Source organism: Bos taurus, chromosome 16 (assembly GCF_002263795.3).
Source record: "Bos taurus isolate L1 Dominette 01449 registration number 42190680 breed Hereford chromosome 16, ARS-UCD2.0, whole genome shotgun sequence".
In the NCBI taxonomy this organism is placed as follows: domain Eukaryota; kingdom Metazoa; phylum Chordata; class Mammalia; order Artiodactyla; family Bovidae; genus Bos; species Bos taurus.
In genome coordinates, this window is record NC_037343.1 from 72,536,262 (window position 1) to 72,554,590 (window position 18,329).

At 45.6% G+C, this 18,329-nt stretch overlaps 1 protein-coding gene across 2 annotated transcripts in view; it reads left to right on the plus strand.

Moving 5' to 3' along the window:
• KCNH1 (potassium voltage-gated channel subfamily H member 1) overlaps positions 1–18,329 on the plus strand; it is a 441,293-nt gene that overhangs the window by 330,433 nt on the left and 92,531 nt on the right. For both annotated transcript variants that reach the window (NM_174372.2, XM_024976030.2), the window contains 1 exon segment: positions 7,385–7,581. In NM_174372.2, the coding sequence (NP_776797.1) occupies positions 7,385–7,581 (197 nt within the window).

Here is an 18,329-nt window from a genome sequence, read left to right on the forward strand (position 1 = left end):
TGAGCCGAGCACCCCTCTCTGTCTCCCATCATAGCCCCTAGCATGTTAGCATCACCTGCTCTGTTTCTCTCCCTCCACCGCCTCCGCCATCCCGCTACTCTAGACCTCAGCACCCAGAAGAGCGCCTGCTGAGAGCTGCGTGAGGAACTGAATCAGTTCTTTCCAATTGGTATGGGCCTAGAAATGGCTGATGATTTTAGCAGCATGTGATGACTTTAACTGCAGAATTATGTTTTGCTTAGTACAGGATACCAGTCTGAGTGGGCCTTATGAGAGGACATAATAGGAAATAGTGACGAGAAGCAGCTGGAATTTCATTTTTGCTCTGACCCCTCCAAGCTCACTCACAGCCAGTCTGAGAAACAGGGCTTTTTCTGGAGTTTTGTAAACTCAGTTGTCCATTTCTGCAGCTCTTTAGCATTCAGACATCAGGCTGTCGGATCTTTTCAGATCCCTGAGTCCCAGCACCTCTTGAATTTTCCCTGATCACTCCCCTTAACCCTCTCAACCTCCCTGCTCCCACCGTCCTCTCTGCTTCAGTCTCTGCCTTCATGACATCAAATTGTCTATAGCCGCAGTCCCCAGCCTTTTTGGCACCAGGGACCAGTTTCATGGAAGATGAGTTTTCCATGGATGGTGGCCAGGGGATGAGGAGCACACAACCTAGGCGCTTCGCATGCTCAGTGCACCGCAGGGTTTGCACTCCTGTGAGAATCTGCTTTTAAAATTAACTTATTTATTTTAATTGGAGGATAATTCTGTTATAACATTGTGATGGGTTTTGCCATACATCAACGTGAATCTTAAGCTGTTCTGACAGGAGGTGGAGCGCAGGCGGTAATGCCAGCGATGGGGAGTGGCTATAAGTACCACGCTTTACTCACTTGTCTGCTCTGTGGACTGGGGCTGGGGACCCTGTTCTATGGGATGTTGGTCTCCTCCTGTGCTGGGCTCCTTGCGGAGGGCTCCCCTCCCTCTCCCAGTGCCACCTGAGCCCCCTGTCCAACTCCCACCTCTGCTTTGTGACTGTTCCTCAGCCCCACCTTTGTACCCCAGAGGGCTTTTTATGTTTACAGCAAAAGAGGAGGTTCAGTAAAGAAAGCTGAGTATAACTGGGGGTGGGAGAGGAAGAGGATTAATTACCACAGGGATGTTTTCTTGGAGTTTTAATGAGACTACCTTTCCCTTACTCCCCCCCTCTCTTTTGTTTTTCCTTTTTTCTTTTCTCCCAGCTGAGAACATCCACTTAGTATGTCTTTTCGAATCCTGGAACATTAGGTTTTAACATTCTGCACCCAGCATCTCAGTGTAATAAATAAATCAATAAGCTGATTGCCTGCAGAAGTTTGATTGCTGAGTGTGCAGGGGTACCTTTTGTTCTTCAGCAAACAATCATTTCACACTAGGGAACAGAGATGAATGTGGGTATAGAGCTTGTCCTGGCCTCTGATGCGTAGCCCTGACCCAGGAAGTCATGATTCCAGCAATGTGTGTGGTTCACAGGCAGCTGCCAAATGCTCTGTGTCCTTCCCTTTGACAGTTTTGCATGTCATAAATACGTTTCTCATTTGCCAGAATAGTCCTGGGTTTGTTTTGAATCTGACAGGTCCTCCGACACCTCTTTCTTAAATCTCACTAACAGATCATTTATACCAAAAAAGGCTGCCTTGACAGGAAGAAAGTATGATTTTCAGTTGGGGCTGAAAATCAGATGCAAGTTATGACAACACTGAGACTTCCTGGACCCTACAGATTAATCGTGACTATCTCACCGTGAAATACTTGGTGTGGTAGGAACTAGTCTCCATTTATTGTTGCTGTCAAAACCTTTGATTGTAAAACTCTTCACAATGGGAATATTGTCATTTCTAAAGATGTGTGATTTATTTCCTGCTATGTTTAAAACACAATATGGTTGCTCTTTGTGGTAACAATAGATATGCCCCTGAAGAGTTGTTTATAAACTGAATTTTTACAAATAAACTCATGTCAAATATACATGAGGGGGCTATTATTTTACTTTATGGGTTCTTTTATAATTAGAAAGACTACTCCTAATTCATTTGAGGTATATAATGTTCACATATTGGGTTTTGCTTAAATGAAGTAATATTTTTTTCTGATTACAAAATATTATACTTTGAGTAGAAGTATAAACAAGGAAAATCATGATTTGTGAATCCACTTCCCAATCCCGAGATAACACTTAACATTTTGATATATTTCCTGTGATTATTTTTTATGTCTATTTTTATGACATGGGAGTATAATGACTATATTGCTAAATAACCCACATTTCTCCAGTTTGTTTCTTCAAAAATTTCCCCTCATATTTTTTCCATAGCTTTTTTCCCATTGCTTTTTAAATTGAAGTATAGTTGATATACAGTATTATAATATTACAGATATACAGTATAGTAACACAGTTTTTAACACAATTTATGTCCCATTTATAGTTATTATAAAGTATTGGATATTTAATAATAGCCACATTGTACAGTATAATCCTTGTAGCTTTTCTTAATAGTTTGTATCTTTTACTCCTCTACTTCTGTATTGCCCCTCCTGCTTCCCTCTGCTCACGCTGATACCTACTGTTTTGTTCTCTGTATGTATGAGTCAGCTTCTTTTTTGTTTCGTTCACTAATTTGTTGAATTTTTTTAAGTTTCCATGTAAATAATATCATCCAGTATTCATTTTTCCTTTGATTTATTTCACATAGCATAATACCCTCAATCATGGCGTCTGGTCCCATCACTTCATGGGAAATAGATGGGGAAACAGTGGAAACAGTGTCAGACTTTATTTTTGGGGGGCTCCAAAATCACTGCAGATGGTGATTGCAGCCGTGAAATTAAAAGTTGCTTACTCCTTGGAAGGAAAGTTATGACCAACCTAGATAGCATATTAAAAAGCTGAGACATTACTTTGCCAACAAAGGTCCATCTAGCCAAGGCTATGGTTTTTCCAGTGGTCATGTATGGATGTGAGAGTTGGACTGTGAAGAAAGCTGAGCGCCGAAGGATTGATGCTTTTGAACTGTGATGTTGGAGAAGACTCTTGAGAGTCCCTTGGACTGCAAGGAGATCCAACCAGTCCATCCTAAAGGAGATCAGTCCTGGGTGTTCATTGGAAGGACTGATGTTGAGGCTGAAACTCCAGTACTTTGGCCACCTCATGCGAAGAGTTGACTCATTGGAAAAGACCCTGATGCTGGGAGGGATTGGGGGCAGGAGGAGAAGAGGACGACAGAGGATGAGATGGCTGGATGGCATCACTGACTCGATGCACATGAGTTTGGGTGAACTCCGGGAATTGGTGATGGACAGGGAGGCCTGGTGTGCTGTGATTCATGGGGTCGCAAAGAGTTGGACACAACTGAGCGACTGAATTGAACTGAATACCCTCAAAGTCCATCCATATTGCTACAGATGGCAACATTTAATTCTTTTTTTGGCTGAGTACTGTTCCATGTTGTGTGTGTACCTATACATATTCATACACCACATCTTCTTTATCCATTCATCTGTTGATGGAAGCTTAAGCTGCTTAGATGAAGTAATCTTAATAAGAATCAGGCAGGGTTACCAATGATCTATTCTCAATAGTTCTGACTTAAACCACTAAGTAATTTCTTATGGGCCCTTCGGCCTAGAGCTCCATGATTCTGTGTGTTCTGGTTATCTATTTCTGCTGACCAAACCACTCCCAAATTTAGTGGCTTAAAAAATTAATTGTTTCTCATGATTATGTGGGTTGGTTGGCTCAGTTGCTGGTTCTCCCTTCAACTTCCCACACGTGGTTCAGTCCAGTGCTGACTGTGGCTGAAGTCATTTGAAGGCTTGTCTGAGCTGGAGGACCAAGATGGCTTGCTTACGAGACTAGTGGAGCCTGGCTGTCAGCTGGACCGTTAGAGCACTTCTGTGTGACCTCCTGTGTGGTTTGTTCTTCTCAAAACATGGTGGTTGGGTCTAAGAGGGAGGATCCTGAGATGTCAGTGTTCCAAGAAACCCAGGCAGAAGCTACAAGGCTTCTTATGACCCTGCCTGAAAATCCCAGAACATCGCTTCTGCCACGTTCTGTTGGCCAAGGCAAGGGATTAAAGTGAGTTCTGGTTTAAGGAAAGGGAATTAGGCTTTACCTCTTGACATAGAATGAGACCTCCACTGGCTTGGGCGGTAAAGAATCTGCCCACAGTGTGGGAGACCTGGATTTGATCCCTGAGTTTGGAAGATCCCCTGGAGAAGGGAATGGCAAACCATTCCAGTATTCTTGTCTAGAGGATCCCCATGGAGCCTGGTGGGCTCCATGGCGTCTCAAAAGTGTTGGAGACAACTGGGTGACTGACACTTTCACTTTTATTGACATAAGTTGCAATATGAGAGTAGGGTCTGTGTTTTGACTATCTGTCACACTGCGTGTCAGAAAAAGAGCATTGTCTAGGGGAACAGGAATACATAATTATGAAAGGCATGAGAGGCATGACAGAGCAGTAGAGAGGAGTTATAGAATGCTCCATATGTATGAATGAATTGTCCAGCCTTGTCGATGAGGACTCCATGCAAGCTAGGGAGCACACACTGAATGAACCCCTCTCCATGGAGGCCTGGTGGTACCCCACAGAGAGAGACATTCCCATCGGCTGGCTCCTGCTTTGCATTACCACACTCATATTACAGATGGCTGAAAAAACGCCTGGTAAGGGGTTAAATAGCATAGGCACATATCTGCCTAAGAGCTACCCAACCTTGTATCCTACTCGTATGAGTCGATGAAGCTATGTTCACAAATTAAAGCTGCACTTTATTTCATAAACACAGTGTGTGAAATAACGTGTCCAGCACATTTGCTTCTCAGCTCATGTCGTGGAGGTGCTTGGAGAGGCTGTACCCGTGGAGTACCTTATGTGCTTAGGGTGGACACTTTCTGGTGTTTGAGAAAAGGTCAACTTCTGTTCAGATGCTTAAAGCCCTAATTGCATCCTTTTGCATGAATTAGGAAAACAGCTGCCCTGTAAAGCACACTGAGTCGCAGGTGCCTGGGTTCCAGCTGTAGAGTGTGGCTGATCTGAATGCATGGGCTGACAGCTCCCTCAAGGGTTGTTAGATTGGTTTTCACCCTGGTTACATTGTTTCCTTCCTTCCCAAACACCTCTCTCTGGCTCCCTGGAGATTCAGATTTGTGTTTATCTGTGCTGAAAATTTAAAGGCAAGAGAAACAATGTTTCAAGCTATTTGTTATATAACCAGAGGCTGTGCCAGGAATGAATTAAGCTCTGCATTAGACATATGTTAAAACCTCAATCTCTGGGAAAGGTTGGAAGAATATCCCTAGGCAAGAAGAGATTGATAGAAGTTTGAACCAGAATACCACTACGTGGGATGAGTACTCTGTTGACTTGTTAAATGGATACGGAAGCAACCTAGATGTCCATCAGCAGATGAATGGATAAGAAAGCTGTGGTACATATATACAATGGAGTATTACTCAGCCATTAAAAAGAATACATTTGAATCAGTTCTAATGAGGTGGATGAAACTGGAGCCTATTATACAGAGTGAAGTAAGCCAGAAAGAAAAACACCAATACAGTATCAGTTCAGTTCAGTTCAGTTCAGTCGCCTCTGACTCTTTGCGACCCCATGAATCACAGCACGCCAGGCCTCCCTGTCCATCACCAACTCCCAGAGTTCACTCAGACTCACGTCCATCAAGTCAGCGATGCCATCCAGCCATCTCATCCTCTGTCATCCTCTTCTCCTCCTGCCCCCAATCCCTCCCAGCATCAGAGTCTTTTTCCAATGAGTCAACTCTTCGCATGAGGTGGCCAAAGTACTGGAGTTTCAGCTTCAAAATCATTCCCTCCAAAGAAATCCCAGGGCTGATCTCCTTCAGAATGGACTGGTTGGGTCTCCTTGCAGTCCAAGGGACTCTCAAGAGTCTTCTCCAACACCACAGTTCAAAAGCATCAATTCTTCGGCGCTCAGCCTTCTTCACATCCAACTCTCACATCCATACATGACCACTGGAAAAACCATAGCCTTGGCTAGATGGACCTTTGTTGGCAAAATAATGTCTCTGCTTTTGAATATTCTATCTAGGTTTGTCATAACTTTCCTTCCAAGGAGTAAGCGTCTTTTAATTTCATGGCTGCAGTCACCATCTGCAGTAATTTTGGAGCCCCAAAAAATAAAGTCTGACACTGTTTCCAGTATACTAATGCATATATATGGAATTTTGAAAGATGGTAACGATAACCCTGTATGTGAGATAGCAAAAGAGACACAGATGTACAGAACAGTTTTTTGGACTCTGTGAGAGAGGGAGAGGGTGGGATGATTTGGGGGAATGTCATGGAAACATGTATAATATCATATAAGAAATGAATCGCCAGTCCAGGTTTGATACAGGATGCTTGGGGCTGGTGCACTGGGATGACCCGGAGGGATGATATGGGGAGGGAGGTGGGAGGGGGGTTCAGGATGGGGAACACGTGTACACCCGTGGCGGATTCATGTTGATGTGTGGCGGAACCAATACAATATTGTAAAGTAATTAGCCTCCAATTAAAATAAATTTAAATTAAAAAAACAAAAAACAAAAAATTAAATATAGTCTTGTGGAATGCTAGGCATAAGAGGATCCTCAAGATGCCGCTTATATAGGGCCCATATTTTTATACCACCAGGAGGGCATCTGGCAAGGTGAGGGCCATGGAAGGAGGGATGGGGGAGAGAGAGAGTGAGGATGAGGCACCGCGCATATAAACCTCAGGGTGGTGGACAGAGTTTGGAGGAAGAGGAGCTTCACTCTTGCCTGATTTCGTCCACATAGGTCATGCTAATCAGGGGAGACACCTCCTGTTTTTCAGCTCCTGATGAAGAGTACACGCCCTCCGCATTGCAGCCGAGGGTGTGCCTCTCAGTCACACTAATGTAGACCTACAGTTTACCTTCCTTCTCTTTTGCCAGTAGACATTGTGAGAACTCCTACTGTGTTGCCAGATACTGTGTTAGTGGAGGGATGGGACACAGGAGAGCTCACGCTGGGAGACAGGCAAGTAACATCATTACAGATTATGGTCAGTGTTTTGGAAAACCAGGGTTGACAAAGAATAACGTGCGGTTCCAGTTTCACGTAGGATGTTCGGGAGGTCACAAGTGATCCCCAAGTTATTGGCTGAACTTTGACATGTATCCTATGGTCTTTTTAGTTTTCTGAAGTTGCGTGTCATTAAGGTCCAAATTAAAACCAGTCTGGCCTTTTCTGAGCCCAAGCCTTAGAATGCCGAATGCACAGCAGTCCTGGGAGACGGTGGAAAGCTGGCGCTGACGGCCAGACTCCTCTGGCGGGCACTTTGCTCATCACCGCCTTCTCTCCTCAGGGAAAGGAGACGTGTTTGGAGACGTGTTCTGGAAGGAAGCCACCCTTGCCCAGTCCTGTGCCAATGTGAGGGCCTTGACCTACTGTGACCTCCATGTGATCAAGCGGGACGCCCTGCAGAAAGTGCTGGAATTCTACACAGCCTTCTCCCACTCCTTCTCCCGGAACCTCATTCTCACCTACAACTTGAGGAAGCGGGTGAGTGTGCAGTTTCCGTCTCTTTTCTCCCAAGAGCAGTCTTGGCGCTCTTAGGATAACCATGGGGGCTGAGGAAGTCCTTCCGCTGTTCATTGAAATGGAGTAGCTGACTCTCGAGAGGTTCTGCTTGTTGCTTGCTCTGTGGGGCTTTTGCTATAAAACGAGAGAGAAAAGGACGTTACTTGAGTAAAAGATGGATTGATTTTGGTGCAGAAGGGTTTGCTTCTGAGTGTGTCTGTGGGCTTTTCCTCAGTAAAGTCCTCACCTTCTAGCATTTTGAAAAGATGAGTTTTTAAAAAAAAATGAGGTTGTTAGTCAATAAAATGGTTGAGTGGGATCACTTAATTAATGTCAACTTAATTCTCCCTGCTGATTAGAGCACACTAAATGGTGTGAGGCTGTTAGCCAGCTGGTAATAATATTTTTTTTTTTAAAAAGATAGGAAAGTGAGTCAGTGGAGTCCAGAAAATAAGAGACGGGATTTGATTCTCTGGAGATTATTTTATATACAGATGTCAGTTTAACTGACTGAGAGATGATTTGTGGTTTTAAGAACCAGAAGATCTCTCATCTGAACTTGTTACTTTCACCCTCAAATCATCAGAATTGCTCCATCTGTCTCTGCAAGGATTAGACAATGTGTCTTGTACTTGGGTTTTCATGACCGATGTTCTTGCATTTCATTTATCTCCTTTGGTCAAGCAGGTAGCTCTCCACCTATAGACTTCATCCAGGAGGACTGTCTTAGGAATCTTTCCAGAAACGACCTCGTGATCTCCCCCCACCCCTCAAACTGCTCCTCTTCTCATGGTCCCTGTCTCTATTGTCTGTGTCGCCCTGGGGCTCCAGGTTGGAAAACGCTGCCATCGTCCTCGATGCTTCTTCCCTGCCTCCCATGCCTCCGTTTACTCATCACATCCCGTTGCTTCTACCTGTACCCTCAAACCTCAGTCCACACTGCTCTCCTCCCCAGGAATTTCCCTGAGCTCTTGGACCACAGCACCCCTGATACAGCATCTCCTCCATCCTGGACCAAGCAGTAACACACTCACGCCTTGTGCGTCTCCTCAATGCAGTGCTTCCTCCTTGGCCACTCATGTGACCATTGGGATGACGTCATTCCCCTCTGTAAAGACTTTCTGCCCCACTCTAACCACAGCATGATGTCCGCTCACTCCCGCACGGTTTATATGGCTTTCCACATCTGGCCCAAACCTAACCCCTAAGCCCCAACCCCAGTCATTCTTCCCGCACCCACCACTCTCACCAGGAAAATGACCCATATGGTTCTGTAAACATGCCGCACCCCTTCAGAGCACCATGTCTCTGCATGGGCTTCCTGGCCTGGAATTCTTTTCTCTCAAACCCTTCAGTTCAGTCATACAGTTGTGTCCAACTCTTTGCAACCCCATGGACTGCAGCATGCCAGGCTTCCCTCCATCACCAACTCCCAGAGCTTGCTCAAATTCATGTCCATTGAGTTGGTGATGCCATCCGACCATCTCATCCTCTGTCATCCCCTTCTCCTCCTGCCCTCAATCTTTCCCAGCATCAGAGTCTTTCTCAGCACCAGAGTCAGTTCTTCGCATCAGGTGGCCAAACTATTGGAGTTTCAGCTTCAGCATCAGTCCTTCCAGTGAATATTCAGGATTGATTTCCTTTAGGATGGACTGGTTGCATCTCCTTGCAGTCCAAGGGACTCTCCAGAGTCTTCTCCAACACCACAGTTCAAAAGCATCAATTCTTTGGCACTCGGCTTTCTTTATAGTCCAACTCTCACATCCATACATGACCACAGAAAAAACCATAGCTATCACTAGATGGACCTTTGTCAGCAAAGTAATGTCTCTGCTTTTTAATGCTCATATCTTAAGGGTATGCTGAAATATTTATTTGTTCATAAATCCCATACATGCCAACTGAACTAGACTAGATGTATAAAACTGAATTAACACTCAGCTCCCTAGCTTCATGAAAAGAAAAGGAAAAAAAAAAAAAAAAGTGAAGTCGTTCAGTCATACTTGACTCTCTGCGACCCCATGGACTGTAGCCTGCCAGCCTCCTCTGTCCATGGGATTTTCCAGGCGAGCACACTGGAGTAGGTTGCCATTAGCTTCAGGAACCTCAAGTCTAATGGAGAAGATGCACACAGGAGGGATAAATGCGATACATGATGCTAAGTACCCTGAATGTGATTTGTACAAGGTGTTATGAGCTCATAAAGGAGGAAGGCAGCTAAAGGAGTCAGAGAGAAAGTATTGGGGGTGGGTGATGAGACCTGAGCTGAGTCTTAAAGGATCAGTTTGCTAAACAAAGGGAAGTTTGAGTCAAGGCACAAGAAAGGAAACAGCCTTTTGCCTTCCAGGTTTTTTGTACAAAGTTCCAAACACTTGTCACTGGGCTATTGCACCAGTGTGCTTCCACTTGTTTTAAATTCCTTGACTTGCATTGCCCTGTGAGTCTCTGCTCAGAGATCTGGGAGGGCAGGGGCTTGGTATCCCAGTGCCTAATCTAGAACAGGGAATTTAAAAAACATCTGGGGATGGCATGGAGAAAGAGATGGGAGCTCTGGGTCTCAGCATCTACATCATAAAATGTGAGGCTGTGGCTAAGATGATTGATGATTTTTATGGCCCCGTGATTGGAAAACTGGTCATTTAAATTCCAATGGGGAATGGGCAGTGGGGGAGAAATGTGCATTCACAGTTCCTCCTTGTTTATCTGTGAACATGGAATGCCTGCTGCTGATACTTTTAGCTAAGTGGATTCTCTTAAAGTCTGTTATTTGATTGATTCCTTCTTTTATGAAAGCAAGTTGATTATAATCAGCTTTCAGTGTTGCTGGTAATATAGGATGGAAAAAATGTACAGTTTGGGTTATTTGGAGGACTAATCATCTTGGAATAATTGTGGATCAAATAAATCTATCTTAGAAAAACAAGGACGACAACCAAAACAACAGCATGTCAGTGGTCAGATTGTTTTTGTAAGTGCAGAATGATCGACAGCTCTGCAGAAGAGGAGGCTCAGGGGGCCGTGTTTCTGAAAGGCTGTTTGGAGAAGAAGTTGGCATGGTCTGTATGGCCACGGGGCACAGAGGAAGAACCAAAGCTGTAGACAGTATGAGCGAGACCTCGGAGAAGATCAGAGCTGCTCAATGAAAGCAGTAGGTATCCGGTTTCTTGTCCTGAAGGTGTTTAGGCATCCTCTGGAGACCCCCTCAGAAACACTGTGGAAGAGACTTAGTCATCCGATGGAGAGTCAGATCAGTTGACCTTCAAATATCCTTCCAATCTGAAATGCCTATAAATCTGGTATGGATCTGAGAGAATTTTAGTGAGTTCTTTTCTATAAAGAGATAGCCATTCTTTTTCTTGGGGAAAAAAAAAAAAAAGAGGCTTGTCATTTTGGTATATCCATTGTAGTCTCTCATTGTGTCCTTCTGAGAATTAATTCCTAGTTACATAGGGCATAGAAGATGAGAACATTACATGCGTGAATCATTCTTGTAGCTATTTTTTTTCTGGCCAAGTGAAGTGTATGCTTGTGGCTGTTTCTATCTTGGCAAAATCGAGTGTGTTATTCTGCAAAGATGCCTGAGAACACGGTGCCTTTGACATGGGTTTGGGGAGTTGTTTGGTCTTGTGGACGCCCTCCAGCGCACGGCAAGAACCCTATCCAGTCTCTCCTCCATTTCCCCACCACCCTCATTTCACAAATGTGACATTGTATAGAAAGTTCACAGAGCTGGATGAGTAAGGGAAGAACTGGAGCCAGAAACGACTCACTGGCCAGGTGTCTCTCTGCCTCTCACAGCTTCATGGCTGACCCTGGCCTCTGTATCCCAAGCCTCACCCTCTCACCCCTGAGTCCATGTGTATGAGCACCCTCAGCCTTTGGCACTGCTCTTGGGATCCAACTCAGGAAGGAGTCATAGGCAGTGATGAAGGGGGCAGAACCTGAAGGCCAGTCCAGCGTTTTGTTGACCTTGGGTTTTCCTTGTCTGTGGGCTCTGAGCCCAGTGAGACCTCAGTCTGCTTCTTGCTGTGCCACTTTGTGCTTCTGAAAGCCCTAAATGCTGCCTTCCCCGTCTGTAAAATGGGGCTTATGGAAAGGTCTCCTTGTAGGATTATTGTGAGGATTAAGTAAGATAATACTGCAAAGCTCCCACACACAGAGTTTGGAACATAGTACATACTCAATTAAGTTGTGAGTTACTATTATTTGTTGTGTCCACTGGACACTCTTATTTCTTGTTTTATGCTTCTACCTTTGTGTGTAGAGGGTACTCATTCTCCAGAACATCAGGGCACTCTCTCTGCAGCATGTTCTGTGGGGTGGATATTACCCCCGGGATCTCTGCACCTCTTGCAGCCGAGGGGCCAGCTGCTCTGGCCTCCTTGTCCCTTTGCTTTGGTCACTGGTGGGGTTGGTCCTCACCCAGTCTTTTGGCCAGTTCCATTCATGGAGAGAAAGCTGAAGTTGTTCTGACCTGTTGAGTCAGTCACCAGGGCATCTGTGTCTTGTCAAGAGGAAAGCACAGCTTCCTCCTTTCTTCTGAGGGAGGTGGCATATTGTCGTCCACGATAAAAAGGGGATAAAAGGTCCCCATCCCAGACCCTTGGCTTTCTAGGGTATCAGGCTCTCCGGACATCTTCCTACCGGCAGCTGGAGCTTTGCACACTATTAATAGTAACATTGTTACCAACTCCAGTTAGTCACAGTGTCAGTATATGTTTTATGTCAGCTTATTAAATCTTCAGAACAGCCTTCATATCCCAGTACCAACACCACTTCTCAAGGGAATAGACTAGGGCCCCACGGAGAACAGAATCACGTTTCCAAGGTCACCTGGCTTGTAAGCGGCAGATTGCAAACTACGCACGTGCCCTGCTCCCTGGTAAGCAGCTCACATCCTGTGGTGGGGCCCTGGTTACGTGTGGCGCTCAGCTTTTCCACGTGAGCATTCTCCTGCGGCCTCTGCTTTCTCTCAATCTGTTGACTTTTCAGAGGTGGCACACTTCAGTTCAGTCACTCAGTTGTGTCCGACTCTTTGTGACCTCATGAATCGCAGCACGCCAGGCCTCCCTGTCCATCACCAACTCCCGGAGTTCACTCAGACTCACGTCCATCAAGTCAGTGATGCCATCCAGCCATCTCATCCTCTGTCGTCCCCTTCTCCTCCTGCCTCCAATCCCTCCCAGCATCAGAGTCTTTTCCAATGAGTCAACTCTTCACCTGAGGTGGCCAAAGTACTGGAGTCTCAGCTTTAGCATCAGTCCTTCCAAAGAACACCCAGGGCTGATGTCCTTCAGAATGGATTGGTTGGATCTCCTTGCAGTCCAAGGGACTCTCAAGAGTCTTCTCCAACATCACAGTTCAAAAGCATCAGTTCTTCGGCGCTCAGCCTTCTTCACAGTCCAACTCTCACATCCATACATGACCACAGGAAAAACCATAGCCTTGACTAGATGGACCTTTGTTGGCAAAGTAATGTCTCTGCTTTTTAATATGCTATCTAGGTTGGTCATAACTTTCCTTCAGAGGTGGCACAGTTTGTCTCTGCTGCTGCTAAGTGGCTTCAGTCGTGTCCGACTCTGTGTGACCCCATAGACGGCAGCCCATCAGGTTCCCCCATCCCTGGGATTCTCCAGGCAAGAACACTGGAGTGGGTTGCCATTTCCTTCTCCAATGCATGAAAGGGAAAAGTGAAAGGGAAGTCGCTCAGTCGTGTCCGACTCTTTAGCAACCCCATGGTCTGCAGCCTACCAGGCTCCTCCATCCACGGGATTTTCCAAGCAAGAGTACTGGAGTGGGGTGCCATTGCCTTCTCCCAGTTTGTCTCTGAAACACCTCTCATGGCCTTTGTTGTTCTCCAGCACACTCCAAAAATTGTACAGTAAATCACAGTCATATCTCAGGTTGTGGAACTTGAGAAGGTTTCCCCCCAAAGTGACAACCATGCCGTTGCTGGGTGTGCCAGGGAGGCATGGACCAGCAGGTCAGCCTGGCCAGTGTTAGTAACTAAGAAGAGTTAAGGACCTGGGTTTGAACCCTGGTGTGACTCCTGACTAGCTGTGTGCCCTTGTGCAAGTTACTAAAATAGCCTAAGCCTCAGTTTTCTCATCTGTAAAAAGGGTCTAATAGAAGTCCCTCCTAACTAGGTTTAATGGGAAGATCACATACACTAAAACAAAACACACACAGGTGACACCTGTAGGAACTACTCACTAGAACCTTCTCTTCCCCACCACCCATTCTCTCCCTCCACCTTCAGTCTGAGAAGTTCTGCAGAGCCAAGGAGAGAAGTTCTGGGTTCACCCTTTGCCCCACTCTTTATAACCAGACCCCTTCTTGAGTCGATGTTTCACCTGGGCTCTACTCTCCTTGTGACCGGAGGGGAGCTCTCACCTCCCAGGAGCTAGGAGATCGGTCCTCCTGCTCATTGTTGGACAGTAGTAGAAATGGACCACAAGTAACTGACATATGCAGACAAGCAGTTGGGTAATTAACAGCCGTTAGCGCATGGGATAATTGGCATGTAGGTTATTAGTAGGGTGGTGCTCATTTTCTGTGTGGGAGGCTTTATTTTTAAAGCCAAGATTGTTGTGCTTTTGAGTATGTTTTGCATCATGTTTGCATATAGTAATTTGTTCCAGGATAGATTTTTTTTTTCCCTTGGCTTGATAAGGTCTCAACCTAGTGAGTTTGGGAGGGACCTAGGACAATAGTTACTGGTGGTTTCAAAGCAGGAGCCTCCTAACGCCTGTTTTCTAAAACGGAGGTTGCCATAGTGAATTGTGATGAATACTATAAGTACATTTCTAGCCCACTTTAACCAAAGGGCATTTTATTAATATTCTGGAGAAGAGGAGATCAAAGCTTGGAGGCTTGAAGAGAGCTTTGGCTGTAGCTGGCATTGGAAAGCCTTGCAGTTTCCTCCCCAAACAATTTCTCATGGAAGGTTGGTAAGAGGCGAAGACAGACTGCAGAGCCAGGTGCTTGGAAATACATCCCCTTCCTCACTGCATCACTAAGTTTTTAAAATGATCTCTACACAGCCCATATTTTCCTTGTCATTCTTCCACAGTGAGGGCTTCTGTGGAATGAAAATCATCTATTAAACTGTCAAGCTATAAAGATCATTTTAAAATCGGGGTGTTGAAATTAAGGGTGGGGAAGGAAAGAGATGGGTGTGAGTGATAAGACCATAATTCTTTCAGGACAACAAAATATAAATCAAAATCAAGTCCCTTTTCTCTTCAAGAGGATCAGGAGTGATGTTTAGGGACCTGTGAGGCCTTCTGTGGATTTTCAGGGATCCTCCCTAGTGCCCCACCCCCAAGCATATGATCACAAAGGTGAGAGATAATGACAGGACCCCATGCTTCATTATGTATAAATCTGCAGCCATTTCCAAGGACGCAATAAAGTTCTGGAAGAAGTATGAGGTTTAAAGCTAGAGCCTCATACCTGGACTCAGCCACTTGTTAGCTGGGAAGGCGGGAGCAGTGAGGGAGGAATTTGAGTAAGTACAGCTATTCTTCTTCTGTGGGTTCATCCTGTCTGCCCCACAGGGTGGCTGTGGCAGGATGGTCAGGTGGAAGGCACAGGCCCTTACAGGTGGTAGGTACACAGTCAGGTGAATTCCCTCCCATTATCTGTAGGCATGGGGGCTGCAGAGCAAAGGAGAGCAGTGGCTGTAATGTTTCGCTCATTTGAAAAGACCCTGATGCTGGGAAAGATTGAGGGCAGGAGGAGAAGGGGACGACAGAGGATGAGATGGTTGGATGGCATCACCAACTCAGTGGACATGGATTTGGGTGAACTCCAGGAGTTGGTGATGGACAGGGAGGCCTGGCATGCTGTGGTTCATGGGGTCGCAAAGAGTTGGACATGACTGAGCGACTGAGCAACTGAACAACTGAACTGAACACTCATATGGGGGCAGTAAGTAGTGGTGGCTACATATAGACTCTAGAGTAAAAAGTTCTTTTCAAATCCTGACTCTCCTTTGTGACCCTGGGCCCGTTACCTAACTTCTCTGGATCCCAGTTCATTCACTGTTAACATAGAAGCAGTGATCATACCTTAGCAGGGTGCTTTGACCTGTTCTCAACGTTATGTGTTGCTATCATCATTGTTATTGGTGAGCTTAGCTTTTCTGGAAATGCAGGGATCCTATCAGGTGCTGAAAGTTTTAAAAGGGGAATAGGGGCTAAATTTGAACAGGTAGAAATCTCCCAGACAGATGATTCCAAGGTCTGTCCCTGGGCCCCTCAAGTTGTACCAGAGGACCAGGTGATTCGTCAGGGAGGTTTGGGAAAGAATGGCGCTGCTGGGCTCATCACAGATCCGATGTCCTCCCAGGACAGAATGGAGGGAGGAACTGGAAGAGCTCGGTGTGGGGGAGGTGGGGCTGGAGGGGCGTTGTAATTCATCTTAACCCTTATCAACATCATGTCAGTGACACAGCGTGTTTACTAGGAGTTAGAAAGGATCTGGCTACTGCAGAGGACTGACATGCCAATACAATCCTTTGGAGATTAATGTACCTTCCTAATATTTTCTTAGAAGTATGTGGTAATTAATGATAATAACTAGGGTGGTGCTAAAGAGTCCCAGACTAGGGGCTCATCCCCAGGTGAGCAGGTTGGCATCGTGAAGCCTCAGATGTGTAGCCCAATATTTCTCACATTCATTTGGCCCCTGAACACTTTCTGAATTGTACCAATTAGTATCTGTTATCTATTTTAATACACCTACTAACATCTGCCAGAGTGAGCGTTTTGCAGAGCATCTTTGGGAAACGGGAACTAGACAATCTTTAATCTCTCTTGTGGCTCCAGTGGTCAGTGACCTGCAGAGTAGATGAGTCTTGTCTGTGAAACATCAAGAAGCCAAAGACACTCAGCGGTGTTGGGGGGGTGGGGGGCTGCTTGCTGGGTCCTCAGTGAATCCTGAGCAGAGATTGCTGGCAGTCTCCCTGCTTTCTGAACATCCTCCTAAACTCAGCTTTCCCTCACTCCCTACAAGTGCCCTGTAGTCCATTTGATTTCTAAAGGGCAGCCAGCCTTACATTGTCAAAGAGCATTTGACAGCACATTCTTGCTGGTATAATCCCATGGACAAAGGAGCCTGGCAGGCTGTATTCGGTGGAGTCACAAAGAGTAGACCCTACTGAGCACACACATGTGCTATTAGGAGGCTGCTGAGACATATTGTCTCCTTGACTTCTGATGCCTTCCTTGCAAGTGACTTTCTGGTTATTTTATTGGCTCGGTCAAGTTTCATGTTCCTACCTCATCTGTCACATGTCTGTGCTTCCTAGTTCCCATTTAAATGCTCCTCCTACTCTTTAAAATTGTCTCTTTGGCTATGAGCTCATCCTTATAAAATCTGCCAGTGAGTCATGGAGGTCTTTATTCTAGCCCCTGTTCCCCTATAACTGGAGAGTCAGGATTTCAAACTAGGCTGCCTGTCAGAATGCTAACTACCTTCTAAGATGTTAGATTATGGAAACAAATGTTAGTTCAACCCCTTGGGACGCCTGCATCAGGAGCTCACACACAAGTCTACCCCAGCCCAGATGTCCATGCAGATGGTTGTTACTGTGATGTGTGGCATGGAGCAATCCAGTTTTGATGCTTCTCACAGCAAACTTTGTTGGTTGTAATTTACTTGCTACCAGGGTCACTTAATGGTCTGTCCTGCCCTTACTTAACTTAAACTTCTCAGGTGAATCCACCAGTGGGCTTGGACTCCATATGTCTTCTCTTCAGTCTCTCTGGTATTGGTGAGGCCCCCTGTCCTTTTGATCCCAATAAGCACTGGTCACCTCACTGATATCTCTCATTATACTTCCAAGTAACTCTAAGCTGTGGGCCTTTCTAGAAGCTCCTTAAGGGCTGGGCCTTGTCTGACTAACTCACCTCTGTCCTGATCAATTCTCTTAGAGCTTGGTACAAGTGAAGAAGTGAAGTCACTCAGTTGTGTCCAACTCTTTGCGACCTCATGGACTGTAGCCTACCAGGCTCCTCCATCCATGGGATTTTCCAGGCAAGAATACTGGAGTGGGTTGCCATTTCCTTCTCCAGAGGATCTTCCTGACCCAGGGATTGAACCCGGGACTTCCCACATTGTAGGCAGATGCTTTACCATCTGAGCCACCAGGAAAAAATGGTAAACATTTAAAACTAAGTGAATGAGTGAGTGAATGAACAGATTAGCTGACCAACCAGACAACCAACAAATTAACCTACAAATCCATCAACTTATTGGGCACATGCCTTTCTCTTGTTAGTGTTTAGATTTTTGAAACCTTGACTGTAAGATGGCATCCATAGAGACACCTCCCTTTCTTTATACCTCAGAAGCTCTGCCCATAAATCCCACACCATAGCCTAAGGGATAGTCATCTGACTCTCTCTTTTCCCTATGCCTGATGCCAAAATCTTGACCTCTGTGCACCAATGCTGAATCAAATCTCAGTTCAGTTCAGTCACTCTGTCATGTCCATCTCTTTGTGACCCCATGGACTGCGGCATGCCAGGCTTCCCTGTCCATCACCAACTCCCGGAGCTTGCTCAAACTCATGTCCATTGAGTTGGTGATCCATCCAACCATCTCATCCTCTGTCCTCCCCTTCTCCTCCAGCCTTCAATCTTTCCCAGCATCAGGAGCTTTTCCAAAGAGTCAGTTCTTTGTTCTTTGCATCAGGTGGCCAAAGTATTGGAGCTTCAGCTTCA